At 53.5% G+C, this 20007-nt stretch overlaps 1 protein-coding gene across 6 annotated transcripts in view; it reads right to left on the reverse strand.

Moving 5' to 3' along the window:
* EPS15L1 (epidermal growth factor receptor pathway substrate 15 like 1) overlaps positions 1-20007 on the reverse strand; it is a 106183-nt gene that overhangs the window by 48111 nt on the left and 38065 nt on the right. For all 6 annotated transcript variants that reach the window (XM_070373245.1, XM_070373247.1, XM_070373246.1 and 3 more), the window contains 6 exons: positions 17504-17563; positions 13870-14103; positions 9667-9824; positions 7789-7945; positions 7415-7500; positions 4656-4728 (listed from right to left, as the gene is read on the reverse strand). In XM_070373245.1, the coding sequence (XP_070229346.1) occupies positions 4656-4728; positions 7415-7500; positions 7789-7945; positions 9667-9824; positions 13870-14103; positions 17504-17563 (768 nt within the window). The remainder of the gene's footprint in view (positions 1-4655; positions 4729-7414; positions 7501-7788; positions 7946-9666; positions 9825-13869; positions 14104-17503; positions 17564-20007) is intronic.

Raw genomic sequence — 20007 nt, forward strand, 5'->3', positions numbered from 1 at the left:
CATAAGGAGAGACAGGAATCAGTGGGACAGAACTGAGAGGTCAAAAATAAATCCACATGTCTATGACCAACTGATTTTTGAAAAGGGTGCCAAAACAATTGAGTGAGGGGAAAAAAAGAACAGTCTCTTCAAGAAAAGGATCTAACTGGCCCTCCTCGTGCAAAACAATGAGGCTGGACCTCTACCTCACACCATACGTAAATATTCCCTCAAAATGGATCAAAAGTATAAATTTAACAGCTAAAACTACAAAACTCTTAGAAGAGAATGTGGGGTAAATCTTTGTGACCTTGGATTTGAGAATGGGTTCCTGGATATGACACCAAAAGTAAGGGTAGCGACTTCCCTGGGGGTCCTGTGGTTAAGACTCCTCACTTCCAATATAGAGGGTACAGGTTCATCCCCGGTGAACTAAGATCCTACAGGTCGAGTGGCACAGCCAAAATATTAAAAAAAATTTTTAAAAGAGCAAAAAATGGAATAAATAAGCCAGACTTCATCAAAATTTAAAACTTTTGTGCTTCAAAGGACCAACGTCAAGAAAGCAAAAAGACAACCCAAGGATGGGGACATGATATTTGCAAATCATTTAACTGATAAGAGAATTTATCTGGAAAATATAAAGAACTCTTAACAACTCAGCTACAAAAAGGCAAATAATCCAATAAAAAATGGGCAAAGGAGATGAGTTGGCTTTCTCCAAGAAGATATACAAATGGCCAATGAGCACATGGTAAGATGCTCACCATCATTAGGGGAAGCATTATGGGGAATGAGATACCACTCCACACCCACTAGGAAGGCTATTAAAAAAAATAGGACTAACATCAAGTGTTGGCGAGGATGTGGCAAAACTGGAATCCTTATGCATTATTACTGGTGAGAATGAGAAATGGTGCAGCCACTTTGGAAAACAGTCTGGAATTGCCTCAAGGGTTACACACAGAGTTACCAAGTGACCCAGCAATTTCACTCTTAAATATACATACCCAAGAGACGTGAAATCACAGGTCCACACAAAAACCTGCACGTTAATATTCACAGTGGCATCATTTGCAATAGCTAAAAAACAGAAAAACCCGAATAGCGATGAACTGGTGAACAGATGACTAAAGTGCGGTGCAGCCACACAGTGAAGCACAGAGTCAGCTATGGGGCTTCCCTGGTGGCTCAGTGGTAAAGAATGTGCCTGTAAATGCAGGGGACATGGGTTCCGTCTTTGGTCCGGGAAGGTTCCACATGCAGCAGGGAAACGAAGCCCGTGCACACAGCTACTGAGCCTGTGCCCTGGAGCCTGTGAGCCGCCACTACTGAAGCCCGCGTGCCTAGAGCCTGTGCTCCGCACCCCAACCAGAGAGCGGTCCCGCTCACCCCAAGTGAAAAAGGCCCACACGCAGCAACGGAGACCCAGCACAGTCAACAACAAATAAATAAAACAGAGAATAAAAAATAAATAAAAACCAAATAAAAGATAAATAAATAAATCTTTAAAAGAAAAAGAAGAAGAAATGAAGCACTGATACATGCAACATGAATGAACCTTGAAACTACACTGAGTGAAGAGAGGCCAGACACAAAAGGCCACAGTATATGATTCCACTGACAGGAAATGTCCAGACAGGTAAATCCAGAGGCGGAAGGTACACTGGTGGATGCCAAGGGCCGGGAAGGACTGGGGACCGCTAATGGGTATGGAGGCGCTTTTTGAAGGGATGAGAATGTTTTGTAATTGACTGTGGGGACAGCTGTGCAACTTCGTGCATATTCTAAAACCCACCGAATTATACACTTTAAATGGATGAATTGTAAGGTATGTGAGTTACATCTCAATAAAGCTGTTGTTAGAAACACAAAACAGAACGGTAAACCAGGCAAAGATGCCACAGGACCTCACTAGGACGATAGTCATGGAAACGGAGAGACCCCCTCAGGCAGGAGGGGGAAGGGGGGCCTTTGGGGGCAGAAGCTGAAGCTCCCACTGCTTAAAACCCAACATAAACTGGCCTGAGGACCAAGGCCTCCTAGTCAATGCTAGGCCCTCTGAAGCCCATGCTGGCAGGCATGACAGATGATCTCCTGGACAAACCCATCTGGGAAAAGGCAACAGGAACCGGAGTCAAACCTGGTTCTCACAAAAGAGCTTTAATACATACAGTGCTCTGAGGGGACCCTGGTGGTCCAGTGGTTAAGACTCTGCCTTCCAATGCAGGGGGCACAGTTTCAATCCCCGGCCGGGGAAGTAAGATCCCCCATGCTGCACATGTCATGGCCTGAATAAATAAATAAATAGTGTTTTGTTGCTGCCTAAGGAGCTGCCATCTCGTTAGACTAGAGCCCCATCCTGGTCTGAGTACAAATGAGGCTCCCATGCAGCAGGGGCTGGCCTGGCTGGCACTGGCCCCGCTCCAGCTCCGAGGGGCTGTGGGGTGCACAGGGACACCACATCTCAAAGGCTACAGGAGTGTGCTGTCAGAGCCCAGCAGCAAGGTTCTGGGGGGGCCTCATCCAGCCTGCTGTGCAGACCAAAGGGACAGCACCTCCAGACACCAGACTGACCTGACGGCTTTCTCAGAATCGCCGAGGACCTGGGGACTGGTTTTCCTGGAGTTCAAGGACGTCACAGCACCCAGATCCCCGGGGACAGCAGACCGTATGGAATGACAAAGACACGAGAGGGAGGACCGGCCAGGCATTCGAGTGGCTGGCTGGGCCAGGGCCGAGGGGAGATGGGGGATGAGACCAGCGTCCCTGCACCAAACAGGGTGGAGAGTGAGTGATACGGGAGGGCAGTTCCAGGACATGGGTAGAAATCAGAGGGCTGAGATGACAGCAATACACCAGAACAAGCAAACACCCAGAAAAATAGTCCCTTCACCCGTGGCCTCATACATGATGCAGCTTACTTGAGCAAAAAAGCAAAACAAAAAATATGACGACAGAGGCAGGCGGTTCCCTGCCTTTTGATCCAAAACATACCAGGGGACCATCTAAGGCCCAACCCCTGATGCCAGCGTGTACAGAGTGAGAAGCCAGGAAAGAAGCGTCTGGACACTGCAATGTGTGAACCAATGAGAACCCACCCTACCCCGCCTGCAGATGGAAGCTGTGACAAAGGACACCTCCTGCCTGGTGAGCGGGCACTGCGCGTCGCCAGTCCGCTGGGTGTCTCATGACATCCCCCAGCCCTCGTGGGACAGGGGATGGGGAGGGCGACAGAGTGCTGCCCAGACCCCTGAGCCTCACGGAGTCGGGTGCTGCCGCCCTAGGAGGCGGCCCAGAAGAAGCACCCACTTCAGGGTGGTGGGAGGGCCTGCACATCACGGCCAGACGCTGCTCCCGGCACTGGCCCTCGCTGCCGGCGGGAAGCTGCCGGCGGGAAGACTGAGGCCGGGAGGCTGAGCCAGCTCCCGCAGTCCCCCAGGTGAGCCACGCTGGGGCCACAGTGCTGACTGCTCCGCCTCACTCCTCTCCCCCCAGCTCTGAGCTCAGAGCACTCAAAGGCCCCACACAGAGACCAACAGGCCCAGCAGTAGGCATTCTTGGGGCGGGGCGGGGGGGGGGGGCGGGCGGGTGGAGACAGACAACTCGCGTTTCCCCCTGGTGGCAGGGCCATTCTCTATTCATTGAGACCTGAGGCATCTTGGGAACCAAGGTGTCTTCGAGGGTGCGGCTCCTAGGCACTGACCACTGTGTTTCCAGCATAGCCTCACTCTGCCCAGATGAGTGAGCGCCTGCCAGATCCCGGGCACCAGCCCACTGCCTGGAGGAGCGGAACACTCATTACCAATGTTGCGTAAGGTCTAGAGATGTTACATAACTAGCCCAAAAGCGTACAGCTGCTAAGAAGAGCCAGGTTTGAGCCCTGGCACTCAGACCCCAAACAGCCGACTCAGTGGAAAAGACCCTGATGCTTGGAAAGACTGAAGGCAAAAGGAGAAGGTGGCAGAGGATGAGATGATTGGATGGCATCACCGATTCAATGGACATAAACTTGGGCAGACTCCAGAAGACGGTGAGGGACAGGGAGGCTGGGTGTGCTGCAGTCCATGGGGTTGCAAAAAGTCGGACATAACTGAAAAACAACTCAGACCCCCAGTGTCCATCGTCACCACCCTCCACAAGGAGACTCTTCAAGCAGGGCCGTCCCGAGAACAGGTTAGAGAGCATTGCCTGAACCTCAGAACTTCAGGCTAAGTGGGAGAAAGCAGACGTCAAGGATGGGATGTAGTATGATTCCCTTTCTGTGAAATGTCCACAAGAGGCAAATCCATAGAGACAGAAAAGAGCTTATCAGGGGCTAGAGGAGGAGATGGGGAGTCACTGTTAATGGTGATGGGATCTCCTTTCGGGGTGATGGAAATGTTATGGAGCTAGACAGAGGTGATGGTTAAGCAATATAAAGAATATGCTAAAAATGACTGAATTATATACTTCAGAAGAATGGATGCTACGTTACGTGAATATCTTTTTTCTAAAAAAAACCCACTATCTACGGTTATGGGAAACTCAAAATAAATCACTTGTAAATCCCTAAAAGCTTGAGTTTCCAATGAGCGCCACACTGCCCCCTCTGCCCTGCCCCACTACCCCCACCGGGAGTCCCTGAACCACATCTGATACAAGGTCCATCCTACTAAAACCAGCCGCGTGCTTACCTGTACTTCGTTGGTTTTCTGTCTGATTGCCTCTTCCTTTTCTCGAATGTCTTGTTCCAGTGAGTATTTCTCTCTGTGTGTTTGAATAGTCCATGAAAGCACAAAGAGAGGGCATGAGGCACGAGCTGACCGTCTCCCCCACACTTCTCCCCAACGACCGTCTGCTTTTAGTCACCCCCTCCCCTCCAAGTGTGGGTGAAGCCTGCGGATGCCACAAGGCCTGGCCCCCAACATGGTCACGTGAGCCTCTGAAAGTAGAGAGTGCTGGAGTGACGTTCAGGGTGAGAAGGGCTGGACATGCCTCTGCTGACTTTGAAGATGGAGGGGTCACAGGAGAGCGGCACAGGGCCGCCCCTCAGAGCAGAATGAGCCCCACCAACATACAGTAGGAAAGGAGGCCCCAGCCTCCCAGCTCTGAGGAACTTGGACAGCACCCTGAACTCGGCCCTGTGAAGCCCTGAGCAGGGGCCAAGCTGAGCCCTCCTGGATTCCCGGGCTGCAGAGCTGCACACGAATGAATCTGTGCTGTCTTAAGCCATTCCATACACAGCAAGAGAAAATGAATATGCTCTCTAAATCCTTGGTGCGCCTGCCCATGAATGGTGAGTGCCTGCTTCTCAGGAGACCAGGCACCGAGGACACGTGGAAAGGGGCCTGGCTTTCAAGGAGCTCACAGGGGACAGGTGAACACACGAATGCACACAATCTAAGTGCCGAGAGGGAAACCCAACGGGGTAAGGAAGGGGGTGGAGTGTCCCACAGTGGACGACCAGGAAGGACCGAGGACACGGCCTGCGAGGGGACAATGTGATGGCAAAACATTCCTGTCAATGGGCACAGGGAGGCAGAGCTCAGCGGGGGAGCCACGGTCGAGTCCAGAGTGATGCAAAGTGGGCCAGGGACTCCAGAGGGCTGGCCACAAGGAGTGGGTGAGGGTCTCTGAGCCCGGCTACTGCTCACAGGAGGCTGTGGTGGGCCGCTGTGCACTCCGGGTCCCTGCTGGGGCCTTGTCTGCCACCTCAGCTGCAGACAGCTCCCCACCCCCGGCAGCAACCAGCCTGGCTCTTCTCCTGAGAGACAAAGGCTTGTGTGCCCCTCCCCCAAGTCCATACAGTGAAACCCTAACCCCCTGTGATGGTGTTAGGAGGTAGGCCTGTTGGGAGGTGACTGGGTCATGAGGACAGGGCTCCCAGGACGGGGATTAGTGCCCTTATAAGAGACCCCAGAAACCTTCCGCGCCCCTCCAGCATGTGACAACACCCTAAGAAGACGCTGTCTGTGGACCAGGAGACACACCATACTGGACACTGGATCTGTCTACACCTCTATCTGGACCCCCAGTCTCCATGATGAGGAGACTATGTATCTGCTGTGTAAGCCCCTTCAGTCTGGGGCGGCTTGTTACAGCAGCCTGAATGCACCAAGTGCCAGAAGGGGCTGCCTCCGTGTCAGAAACCTCACGTGGCCAACGCACCCTGCCTCCCCTGCCAGGAACCCAGCACTCACTCAGCAAGGCCTCCTCTGGATCACCGGGTCAGACATGAAACAACCGTGAGAGCTTGCATATTCGTTCCCACAAGTCTAAGGACCACCTAACAATACAACGTCCCCTTCAGATCCATTAGACGGGGTCCCGTCTCCCGGGGAGAGGCGCCAGTTTGCCACGCCCCCAGGCAACAGGCCTGAAGGTCACTCTCGAGGTCACCCAGGCAGGCTTCCTGCACAGGCCTGCTCTACACACGCTCGCCTCTCACCTTCACTGGGAAATGCTCCAGGCTGCCCAAGGCTGCGCAGCTGTGCAGAGGCAGTCCTGGCCTGACACAGACACCAAGACCCCAACCTTCACGTTAGAGGGTCCCCTCCCTCCTCTATCTGCACGCCTGATTAACAGCCTCACCCTGGCTCTAAGAAACTAGCCCTCCATCCTCACAGACCCTCTCTGCCTTGCCAGGCTGCCTGCACTGATCTCTGGTTTGGAAATCTGGCCTCGGGGAAGCTGGGGACAGAACAGGAGCCATGTTCTGGGCTGAGCATGAAGCAGAGAATCTGGCTTCAGGAGATTAGTGGCCAGCCAGACACCCACCCAACTGGTCTTCCACGATATCTGATCTGCCTCTGCCTCTCAGAGTTCTGCTCCAGTCAGGTGCAAACCATGCCCGAGGGGCACCCAGCTGTGAGCAGGGCCTCACCTGCTCTGGCAAAGTGACACCGTTTCCACTTTCGGCCCAGATAAACACTCCCTTTCTGGTGGACGGCGGGTGCCCTTGGTCCTTAACTGGCTACGCCCCACCCCCCGGCCCCAGAATAAGCTGGTAAGAGGATGCTGCTGTACAGAAGACCACATACGCTGAGAATACAGACACAGCCACCAAAGCCCTTGTTTACAGGTGGGCGCTGGAAGCGAAGGTGGAAACCTGGACACGAGGCCTCTCTCTCAGAGCCCAGCGGCTCCTCCTAGGCCACAGTCTCGCCACCTGAGACTAGCTGCTTTACTTGTCTGGATACTATGCCTTCCTGCGGAGGGCATGGGGTGCTCTCAGTGCTGGAGACCCCACAACCCACACTGGCTCCCACTGAGGGGCTCAGGACTTGAGCTCATTAAGTCATTTCAGGAACCTGGGAGAATCTGTGTCCCTTTGCTCCTGCTGAACAAACTCGTGATGGCCAAGTTGAGAGTTCGTCCACAAGCCTCTGCTGCTTCCAGTAGCAACCTGGGAAAACAGACTGGAATTGGAGGGCAAGGGGGCATTTTAGCATACCTCTGTAACTGGCTGATCTCCTGACTGATGTCGTCAAGTTCCTTCACCCCGGTAAACTCCCCCGATCCAAGAGTGCTTGAACTATCCTGGAACCAAATTCAGACACAGAATTAAAACCACAAAGTTGACCTCATAAGACAGCAGGGGCAACAGGTCTTGGAATAAGGTATAAAATCATTCATCTCCATCCCCCAGCCTGGATGGAAACCATCTGGGCAGTCCAGACACACCCCGCGGGGCCCCTGGCGAAGGCTGGGCAGACCGCCAGCACCTGCCTGCTCGGTGGGCTGCCGGCGCCACCTGGTGGCGGGCTGAGGGGAGCACCGCGAACACTAGAGGAATGAATGGGAATGAACGGACCTGCAGCTACTCACCGGGATGGGAGTGCCTCTCTCTGAGGGTGGCACCATGTCCGGCGAGAGCACTTGAGGGGGGTCGATGCCTTTACTGACCTTCTGCTGAATGAAATACATAGCTAACGCGAACTGGTCTTTGCTTAACTTTCCCGTTTGCCTCGTATCGGCCAGGGCCCTGGGAGAAACACGGCAATGCTGATTACACATCCCAAGCACCAGCATCGGTTCTGAGTATGAGGAACCCACACTTCTGAAACATGGACCGTGACAGGAACTGAAAACAACAGACCACACCTGCGCTTCCTTTCCTACTGAAGAGCAGCCACCCCCCCCCACCAGCAGCCCCCAACCCAAGCGTCAGGCAGGAGGGGGCTCCTCTCCCGGCTGGAGAACTGCCTCGGGCCCAAACAGCAGCCAACAGGGCTGGGAGAGATCCCACTAAGTGTCTCTATTAAAGGCTGGTTTTAAGACATCTTTGTTCTTGCTCCCATTCAAGGGCAGGATAGGAAAGCTTGAACTGCAACTATTTCTCCCAGTTCTCTGGGTGAGGGCCAGTCCTGCAGCACACCCAGCCCACAGCGGCTCTCAATCTGCAGTCTCGTCTCTCCGGCCCGCCCCGTTTCCCGGTCACTGAAGGCACAGGGGCTCTGGCCCACATGTTGCGGCTGCTCTGTCCGTGTGCACTGGGCAGCGTCGCTCTGCTTGTTCTCACAGGCTCCCTGGGCACTTGCAGGGGACAGGCCCACATCCTTATGCGGTCCCTGCACCCTTCCTGGCATGTTATCTCTGCTTTGGTTGCGTCCCCCTCCCGAGTCCCCAGCCGCCTGCAGACAACCCCAGACTGTCCTCTGAGCGTGCCGGTGGTTGAGTGTAGAGCTCGCTCTTCCTGACCTCGGCCTTCACTCTCGGTATGCCACCCCCTCCACGTGCCTTCCTTTAATCCGAGTATATCTGTGATTTCATTATGTCATTTATGGGTCGGCCCTTACAGGTCGAGATCCATGTTATAAATTACCTTCCTTTATGTGATGATCGGGCCATAATTCGAATCCCGTTCACAGGCACTTCAGCACCCAAGGGCGCAGGCCGCCCGAGTCGTCACCAGGAGCTGGGCCTCCCCCAGTGACTGACTGGGAGGCACGTGCTCCCTGAGGAGGGACAGCCCGTTTTCTCAGCAGGGCCTCGCCTCACAATGCGGCCATCTCTCACTTATTGCAAAGGACAGTTATTTCCCCAGTTACTCCCAGTCAATGTCACAGCTCTGCTGAGAGGGCTTCATCCCTCCAGCTGCATGGAAATTCTCTTACAGCCCCCAGGCAAAGCCCTCTAAGGGAGGACTCGCCCCTCCGAGAAGAAAGCTAGGAAGTGACTGCCACTGCTGGCCATCCCAGGGCCGTGAAGACTGTCCTGCCGGCCCGGGAGGAAACGGGCAGCGGAGATGGCTCCCTGACCGGTCCTGAGGTGCAGACTGGAGCCTCCCTCTCCCCAACCCCGTATCACTGACCTTCATGGGGCAGGGCCTCTCAGGGATGTGGCCACAGCCCTGAGGCCCAGGGTGGCCCTGCTGGAGCCTTTGGCATCCTCACTGCACACTGCACCCCCAAGGGGTCCGGATCGAGCGCCTGCAGCTCCAGTGGCTGTGCTGAAAGCTGCAGGTCCACTAGCAAGAACTGGCCCCGGCCATTCAGATCGCCCCTGAGCTCCCCAGAGGGACACAACAGGAAGCCTTCCCACTGGAGGAGACTACGTGGACACGCATGGAATACAGGGAACGGGCGTACACTCGGCCCTGACAGCCGCCCGCTCCGGCCTTGCCTACACACAGCCCAAATCTCACTGGGAGGGTCAGTGAGGCCCCCAGTGCTGAGGAGCAGAGGTCCGTCTGTCCGCCCTTACCATATGTGTGCTAGAAGGTTCTGGGTGAGGCCCGAGTGCATGAAGATCTCCTTCACCTCCTGGCCGCTCACATAGCCATCCAAGTCCAGGTCGGTCTTCAGGAAAATCTCGTCAAATCGCATCTTGTCCGCCACCGGCACCACCCAGCTCACTGTTGGCTGAAAGGGGTTTTCAGACGTTAATTCTCAAGCTTTGGGGCTTCCCTGGTGGCTCGGTGGTAAAGAATCCACCTGCCAACGCAGGAGACATGGGTTCAATCCCTGGTTCGGGAAGACTCCAGGTGAAGTAGAGCAGCTAAGCCTGTGCTTGAGGGCCCAGGAATCGCAACTACTGAAGCCCGCGCGCCCTAGAGCCTGTGCTCCGCGACCAGAGAGAAGTCTTCGGACTACAACCCTGCTCTCCACAATGAGAGAAAAGCAACGAAGACCCAGCACAGCCAAAAATAAGTAAATAAACTTCTATTTTTAAAAATCCTCAGGCTTTTTATCACCTACAGATATTACACTATCAAAGTCTTCTCGTGCTCATTTCAGCAGAAGACCCTCCATGAGGCGAACGGGCAGACAGGATCTCCGGTCTGTAGATGGGAACACTGAGGCTCAGAAAGCTGAGTGCTGACTCGGTCAGTCTCACCCAATGGCCCGTCTGTGCCTCTCGCAACCCCATCACAGCACCCTGAACCTTTGTCCCGAGAGAAAGGTGAAGACCCAGCAGGTCTATCTGCCAACAGCCCGCCCACCCCGCTGCCTGGGAAACAGGGAAAGCTGGTACCCCTGCCAGGGGGAGGCTTCAAGTGCACCAGAGAGGACCCTCCTGACCACTCCTTCTGGAAGGCCTGTCTCCCGAGCACCGGCCCGGTGGCCAGGCCGCCTCCCCGGCCCCCCCGTTTTCCACCCGCAGGTGCTCTCTGCTGCCACAAGGCCAGCCTCACGGCCCGCAGCTGCAGACCCCCCACTCCATCCTCCTTTGAGCCTGAGCCCACTCCCTGAGACACAGCAGACCCCCCTGGGAGGCGTCGGCACACACAAGGCACTGCCACGCAGTGAGTGGGCTGACACGAAAACTGCGCCCATGGGGCAGGTTGGCACCCAGAGTCCGCAGTGCAGGTGTGGGAGCCCAGGCCTCAGAGGAGCACGACCACCACCCAGGAGGGCCCTGCTGCGGCCAACGCAGCTGAGAGCCCAGCAACGTGTTGCAACTTCGGTGGTCAGTCACCCAGCGCACGTGTGATCTCTCCTCACACCACCTGCTCAAGTCCTACACAAGAAGGGCAGATGCCAGGGGGCGCCAGGGCCAGGGCAGGGCTTCCCTGGTGCCTCAGTGGTGAAGAGTCTGCCTACCAATGCAGGAGACATGGGGTCAGGGCCCCCGTAACTGGCCCTCTGGGGGCCCAGGTAGGGCTTTGCTCGCCTAGGGATGAGGAAAGTAGCAGGGATCGAGGACGGGGGGAGGCATGGAGTTTGTGGGTCCACAGAGATGCCTGCTCTCATATCTGTGATTCCACAAGCTGCCCCTATTCCTGCGGAAGGGGACACACAGACCCCCACCTCTGACCCCCAACCGTGGCCAGCAGTACACCGTCTAGTCGGTGGGGTCAGCAGCATGCTCCTGGGATCCGGGGAGAGTCACCAGACCACCAGGGGGTGGGCTGCCCCCATCAGCAACCTCAGCCCCACTTGCTCCCTTGTCAGTGAAACACACCACATGTGACCTAACCTATGGTACTTAAGAACTCTCGGCAAGAATTCTGCAGACTCAAGGTCTTGGGTCTGGGACTTCCCTGGTGGTACATTCAATAGGAATCCACCCACCCACCAATGCAGGGGACGCAGGTTCGATCCCTGATCCAGGAAGATCCCACATGTTGTGGAGCAACTAGAGCTGGTGCACCTAGAGGCCACACTTCCCAACAAGACAAGCTGCCACACTAAGAAGCCTGAGCACCGCAATGAAGAGCAGCAACCCACTTACTGCAACTAGAGGAAGCCCGTATGCACCAACAAAGACTCAGCACAACCAAAAATAAATAAATAATTTTTTAAAAGGTGTTGGGTCTTGGAAAACAGCAGCTCATGCTAGTCTAAGTCACTGGGCCCAGCCCCACCTCTCTGAGTCCAGTTCACCATCTCCTGGCTCACTCTGCCCCAGCCTTCTTCCTGTTTCAAGGACACGGGGAACATCCCCACTTCAGAGCCTGGCCAGGCGCTAGTCCTCAGGTAGCTTCTTATTGTTGAAATGTCAGCTCAGATGTCACCGCAGCAGGGGCCTTCCAGCTGGCACCACCTGCAGGAGGGAACCCTTCCTCACCCGGGCACTTCCAGGCCAGGCCAAGTTCTGCTTTCTCAGGACTGCTGGAGCTTCCTCAGTTTACCGATGTAAACTAAGCTTATCATCTGAAGCTTAGTTTATCATCTGTCTCCCCAGAGAGCAGCCCCAGAAAGTACTGGGCACAGCTGGTAGGCTAGGAAAGGTGCCTGGGTGGGGCCAGCTGCAACTGCCCTTCACCAAGAGCCACACACAACTCACCAGCCAGAGGCCATGCCTCCCTCTCCAACAGGCTCCTAGGACTAAGCCTCCTCCTCCCTATCTGATATCTTTTTTTCCCCCCAACTCCAAGATATGTAAGCCGCTTGAGCCTCACAAGTCGAAAACCAAGCTTTAAATACATGTCACGATCACTGGAACTCCCCTGGTGGTCCACTGGTTAGGAATCCACCTGCCAGTGCAGGGAACACGGGTTCCATCCCCGGTCCAGGACGATCCCACATGCCCCGGAGCAACTAAGCCCGTGCACCGCAACTACCGAAGCCCATGTGCCCCAGCGCCTGTGCTCCACAAGGGGCCGGCACAGCGAGAGGCCTGCTCACCTCCACAGAGCAGCCCCACCTGTCGCAACCAGAGCAAGTTCATGTGCGGCAATGACGACCCAGTGCAGCCAAAACTAAATAATACTGGGGTTTTTTCAAATGTCACTATCAAGAGACCTCGCTGTTTTCTTGTGCGTTTCTCATCTCCATCATACTGAAAACACACACGTGGTGCTGGCTGGCCTTCTTGTCACAGTTCATCACCTCTGAAACCACAAGTGAGGCAGAGATGTATCTCCTGTTCTTGCACGTTTCAGACAACGTCAAAGGTGCCTTTTCATAAAGAGCTCCTCATGATGCTGCCAGAGGGAGAAGCATCTTTTTTGACAAATAAGGAGCTGTCCTGTGGAGAGGTGGAGCCCCCTCCTGTTTTCCTAACATGAGACGGATGCCTCCCTCCATCATCTGATTACTCAACATGTGTTTACTGAGCATCAAAGCACCAGAGGTTCTTCTTGACACTGACATTATAATCAGGAACTAACTATGCTCTCACAAAGCTAACAGCAGAGGGCTGGGGGTGAGGAGGGGACCTGAACAGACGATACATAATTAACTGCAGAACAGGCCACGTGTGCTAGAAGAAGGCAGGTAGAGGGTCAGCAGTGGTCACACCAGGCTTTCCAGACAAGTGACCTGTGAGCAGAGGCCCTGCGATGCCGGGTGCCTCAGGGTGCAATCTGGGGGCGTGCCTTCCCAGCCAAGGGTCTGCCCGAGGAAGGAGGGCCAGGGGGTGAGCAGAGAGCCCCGAGGTGGGAGTGCACTCAGTGTGTTTGGGGAAAGGTGGTGTTTATGTATAAGGGAAGGAGAAAGTTAATTCTGAAGCCCTGTTGCTATGGTCTGAATGTCTGCAACCCCCTCAATTCATACACCACACGTCCTCAGCCCCAGTGTGACGGTGTTAGAAGTGGTGGGGGGCCCTCCGGGAGGTGACTAGCTCATGAGAACAGGGCCCTCATGAACAGGATTAGTGTGCCCTTGTAAGAGGGACCTCAGAGAGCTTCCGCACCCCTTCCGCTGTACAAGGACACAGCGAGAGGACAGCCATCTGTGGACCCGGAAGCGGCCCCACCAGACACCGAGTCTGCTGGCGCCGGGATCTTGCACTTTTGCTTCTGGAAGTGAGAAACAAATCTGCTGTTTAGAAGCCACCCAGTCTATGGCATTGTCACAGCACCCAGATGGCCTAAGACATGTGCTATAAAGATGTGACTTAATCCCAGACTTTACCCTTCTTGGGTCACAAATGACTCACTCCTGAGCAACCTCTTACTGGGACTCTACGCAGCAGTGCCAACAGGCGCTCTGAGGTGTGCCAGCACGAGAGGGCGCTCACCTGTGCCTGCTTGATGCTGTGCTTGGGAGACAAGCTTCCGGTGCTGTTGAGGCTGCTGACACTGCCGTGGGAAGGCGTGGAGCGCAGGCTGTCTTTCGGTGGGGGGCTGGCGGGCAGGACGGGCACAGCCCCCGCGAACATTGTCTTCTTCCTCTTGGAGGGCGGGATGAGGGACGGGGGCAGGACGGAGGGCACGGGCTCCTTCTCGAGGGCTCGGTACACCAAGTGCATAGCCTGCGAGGACAAAAGAAGGCATCTGGGGGCGAGGCCCAGCGCCAGGGCAGGCGGAGGGCAGCTCTTCAGTGGCTCAGGCATGCCATGAAGACGGCTCTTTCTGAGGCTGCTTCCAAACGGAACGAGTGAAAATATACCTTTTCTGATGAGCTATGCCACCAAGGCATGATTTTCCAAGATGTTCATTCAATCACACAACACTGAAATGAGTACAAAAAGAGGGATTTCGCTGGTAGTCCAGTGCTTAAAAACTCCACGATCCCATTGCTGGACGCCTGGGTTAGATGGGACCTAAGGCCCGCGGTCTTAGGCCTGTGGGACCTAAGAGCCCCCAACTACGCAGAGATCTAGCACTGCTGCTATAGGAGAAGAGGACAGGAGGGTCAGGGATCTGGCCAGAGAACTAAATCCTGCACGCCACAACTAAGACCTGGGGCAGTCAAATATATTTGAAAAAAAAGAAATATAAAAATAAAGCATGAGGGGTTTGGGGATTAGTGCTTAATGGGGACAGGGCTTTAGCTCTGCCAGGTCAAAAAGCTCTGATGACGGACGGTGGTGATGGCTGCACAGCCACAGGAGTGTATTAAACCCCAAACCTAAAAGCGGCTACAATGATAAATTCTGTTACGTGTATTCTACCATAAATTAAAAAATAATAATGGACAGCCAGTGAAAAGAACAGGATGACAGAGAAACACGGAAAATGCTCAGAGAAGCTGATGTGTGTTGGGGGAAAAAACACAACTGAGCAGTGTGGGGTGTGAAGGAGTATGAATGGAATCACATGAGAAATTTATAATTTTCTTGGAAAATGTTTAAATTTAATCTAGAAATTTAAAATTTCAAAGGCTTTATACCACTGTATAGTAAGATAGTAACAAGCTTTAATTCACTTGTATATTGTAAAATTTCATCTTAAATACATTGAAAATTCCTGGAACAGAAGATGGATATTGTTGTATTTCATTGTTTTTCTATTACTTAGGAATTATCAGATTACTCAGCTTTTTTTTTTTTTTTTTGCTTGAAGTTAATCATGTGTGTGCCTTTTAGTCACTCAATTTGTCCAACTCTTTGCAACCCCATGGACTGTAGCCCGCCAGGCTCCTCTGTCCATGGGGCTTCTCCAGGCAAGAATACTGGAGTGGGTTGCCATGCCCTCCTCCAAGGGACCTTCTCAACCCAGGGATCAAACTCGGATCTCCCTTACTGCTGGCAGATTCTTTACCATCTGAGCTACCCGGGAAGCCCTGAACTTAATTACTATTTATTAAAGCATTGTTCTTAACTATAAGGGGCTACTTTATTCTATTTTCATTTGACATTTAATGGAATGAGATGAGTGAATAAATGTCATAAAGCGGATAGAAAGATCAAAGATGAGAATGAGGAGAAGGGAAGGCAGAAAGAAAAACAGGGGATGGAATGACCTGGGCCCAGGGTGGGGAGATGGGGGCCAGGCAAAGTCAGCCCAGCAGGCAGCTGGGAGAAGTGGGTGGGGAGCTGCAGGGGTGTGCAGGAAGGCCAGCTGCATAGGAAGGCGGCCTGTGGGACCTAAGGGCCCCCAACTATGCAGAGATCTAGCACTGCTGCTAAAGGAGAAGAGGCCAGGAGTGTCAGGGATCTGGCATGGACAGAAGCTGACATGGAACCATCGGGACACCTGGTGGTCATGTCTGCATATACACCTGCTTCCCAGCTCTGTCTGCTGAAAGGGCCAGAGGAAGCAGTGGCATCCAGGGGCCACTGAGCACTCCAGAGCCCAGACCGTGGTCTCTAATACCCTTCTCCACTATAAGGAACTGGGGGTCCCAGAGCAATGGCTGATAACGAGCTGAGAGAATGGGTACACAGCAAGAGCCGGGAACGTCACATCATGACAGAAGTAAGCAGATGCTCAAAGAATGATACCATGTGACCAAATGACAAAGGGGTTGGGCTGCAAGAGCTCCCACTGGGCAAAATAAATCATTCGAGTAAAGGATTCTAAACCATGGAACAGAGAACAGGAGACACGTCCCTAAGTCCACTGTGATGTGAACAAATCCCTTGCAGTAGAGGGCGAGCTAGAAAATGTACAAGGAATGACAAAACCAGAAAATCCTCATAAGGCAACTATCAGAAACCCGACTGATTCAGGTGAGACTCCTGGGAGGATGTGACAACTAGCAGGTGAGAGGCGCAAGGGTGCAGCGTGTTCCGTCTCCACGCATCGTCTCTCATGAAGACCGAGCACAAAGGGAAACAGTAACTGCAGAGAGAGCCCCGAGGCCTCCACTGACCTCGATCACGGCTGACACCAAGGTCAAAGACGTGTAATAGGACATCACACGTCCTGTGGATGTCCTGTGCCCTGGGGAGAACAAGCATCACCTCAGTGGGGACCTGTCCCACAGAAGTACATGCCCTGGATCATCACGAGGAAACAGCAGACAACCCCTCACCAAGGGATACTCTACAAACTGCTGGCCTTAAAAATGCCCACACAACCACAAGACAGGAAGACAGATGCAGGAGCTGACCTAGATTACAAGAAACAGGAGTACAGACACAGGAGGCTGGAGTCTCCTTCACTATAAAGGACATTTTGGGAAACAACTGGCAAAATGTGAATAATATCCTTAAATTAGACAACAGATTAATAAAATAATACACATAATATATATATGTGTATATATACAAAACATATATGATATAACCTATAATAACAGATAGTACAATAGTACACAATGTCAGTGCCAATTTCCTGATCTTGAATTAGACGGTGGTAACTTAAGAGAATCCTCTGGCTTGGGGATATACACACTGAAGTATTTCAGGATGAAAAGGCCCATGTCTGAAACTCTAAAATGGTTCAAAGGAAAAATTAATGTGTGTGTATATATGCCTGTATACCCTCATATGCCAATGAGAGGAGAGAGGGGGGCAAGGAGTGGAAGAGAGGGAAGGAGAAAGAAAGTCATTGTAGTAAAATGGCAACACTGGGAATCTGAGCGAAGATTCAAAAGAAGTCTGTCAAATTAAACCCAAATTATGTCAAAATAAACATTCTTTAAAAAATTAAACAAGAGGAATTTCTTGGCGGCCCAGCAGTTAAAGACTATGGTTTTCCAATGCAGAGGGTACAGGTTCCATCCCTGGTGGGGAAACAAAGATCCCACATGCCATAAGGCATGGCCAAATAAATAAACAAGAAAAAAAAAAATCCAGGGTGGGAAGGAGGGAATATATGTACACATATAGCTACTTCACTTCATTGTACAGCAGAGACTAACATAATATTGCAAAGCAACTATACTCCAATAAAAAAAGAAAGAAAAAAGTCCAGAAATCCCCACACGAGTGGCACATTTCCATCCTCAGGAGGGTGGGGAAAAGAGTCTCAGCAGGGACCTACCACTGCAAACTCATCTCTGTCCAAGTGCCCATCCTTGTCGATGTCGCTGAGGTCCCAGACCTGCAAGGGAAGAGCAGCAAGGCTTAGTGGGGGACGGTACCTGGGCTTCCCGCAGGCAGGAAGGGCCTGTGTGGTGGCAGGCATGCCCACCAGAACTCACATTCTGACTGCACACCCAGGTTAAGACAAGGAAATCAAAGTGCATTTAAAAACCAGTCTTTAGGTTCTCTGAAAAGCCATCATCCGATGAAGTGTTGTCAATTCCAAGATCCTTTCCACCATATTGACGATCATTTTCACTAACAAATGACCATGATTATAATCACGTCTAATCTGGTTTTTGGAGAAGGCAACAGCACCCCACTCCAGTACTCTTGCCTGGAAAATCCCATGGGCGGAGGAGCCTGGTGGGCTGCAATCCGTGGGGTTGCAGAGTCGGACACGACTGAGTGACTTCACTTTCACTTTTCACTTGCATGCATTGGAGAAGGAAATGGCAACCCACTCCAGTGTTCTTGCCTGGAGAATCCCAGGGACGGGGGAGCCTGGTGGCCTGCTGTCTATGGGGTCGCACAGAATCAGACACGACTGAAGTGACTTAGCAGCAGCAATCTGGTTTTTAGTCTTTGGTTTTAGTACAGCTCTGGCTCTGAACACAAGCCCGACCCCTGCACGTGCACACACATGCACACACACACACACACACCCTCCCCCCCACCCCAGCCCCATCACGGCTGGGAAGGGCCATGGGCATGCCCATGAGTAGGACTATGGGATCGTGCCTCCTCTCCCCTATCAGTGGATGGTGAGAAAGAGGCCACAAACTATGCCAGGTCAACCTAGCACCCAGAAAGACAAGGCAGGCACAGATCAAATGTCGTGTGCTAGGTTTTCCAAAGTACAATCAAGGCATGAGCTTCGTGACCTAGGTCAGCCATCCAGGACCAGTAGGGGGGCCGGCCTGACTCGGACACCAGTGCCCAGAGCCAGGCAAAGGGCCAGGGTCCACCCACGATGCTATGGATGCTGTACCCGCACCCAGTGAGCCACGAGCTGCTTCAGCTCAGGGCTGCTTGTCATGTGTGGGCCCTCCTCTTCACCTCCTGCTGCTATGTCCTTGGCCTGGGCCACTCCATCACTCCACAGAGGCCAGAGCCTCAGCTGGCCTCCCTGCCTCCAGTCCTGTCCCCGGGGTAACCTCAGGACCTGCCCTAGAACGCACTCTCACCCCACTTCACCCCACTGACAGCATTCAGACCCTGCCGCTCCGCCTGGCACAGGGAGCCTTGTGCCCTTAGCTGGGCTCCACACCCCAGCCCATCGTCCTGGGACTCCACCTGGACCTCCAGGGCCCTCAAACAGTTCACAGTCCCCTCAAGCACACGGATGCCCTTTCAAGTGCCTGGCACTGGGCTGAGCGCTTTACGTCCATGGTCTCAGCTAGGGAAGAGCAGCTCAGGAAGAGGAGCGTTCCCCAAAACACAGCACACACAGGCCTTCCTGGCTCCACGGTCCCACCCCACCCAACAACACTGATGTCTGGGGCCAGCTCACCTCTGTGGAGGCCACCCTGTGCACGGCACGCTACTGAGCAGCATCCCTGGCCTCTGCCCACCTGCTATCAATAGCACCCAACCCACGTGGGGCAACCAAGAGCGTCTCCAGACACCGCTCAACATCCCCGTGGGTGGAACTGCCTGGTGAGAACGCCAGCCCTCCTCGGCATGCTGGGCGGCCTCTGCGTGTGCCATCGTGCAGCCAGCCTTCTCAACCCATCATAAGCCCCTGTTCCCTCCCTCTGGAGGCTACAACCCAGGGGCATCTCCTCTAGGCAGCCTTCCCTGCCTGCCCTGAACCCCCCGCTCAGACAGGTCAGGTACCTCCCCTTCTACTACTGTCCCCACCAAGCAGAACTGTGATTATCAAGGAGGCAATGGTGGGGCGGGGGAGCACCAGGGAAAAGTGAGAGCTCTGGGACCACCAGGACCTCATTCCCCTCTCCATGAAACCCCGAGCAACCAACTGCCCATTCTCAAGGCCCCCATTTCCTCATACGGAAAATGGAGGACTTCCCTGGCGGTCCTGTGGTTAAGACTGTGCTCCCAGTGAAGGGGGCACTGGTCAGGACCCGGTCAGGGCAGATCCACGTGCTGTATCTCAAAACAGAAAAGAAAGAAAACAAAAGTGACAGCACCCGTAACACCATCCATAATAAAGGAGCTGCAGGTTACTCAGAGACTTCATTCCTGCAAAGCCCTAGAACAGCGTCTGGCACATACTAAGCCCCCAATATATAAATACTGGGATCTACTAAGCCCCCAATACATAAATACTGGGATCTTAACTATTGCTTACTTATTTGACCTCCAGGACCGTATCTATTAATGATTCTATCCCCCTCTTCCCAGTGCTCAGCACAAGGCTGGCACAGAGCAGACTCCAAAAAAAGGCTCCAGATGACTAACTGGATACCCAATGTGTGGGTGCAGGGGTGCACAGATGAA

This window comes from Bos mutus, chromosome 7 (assembly GCF_027580195.1).
Source record: "Bos mutus isolate GX-2022 chromosome 7, NWIPB_WYAK_1.1, whole genome shotgun sequence".
Lineage (NCBI taxonomy): Eukaryota > Metazoa > Chordata > Mammalia > Artiodactyla > Bovidae > Bos > Bos mutus.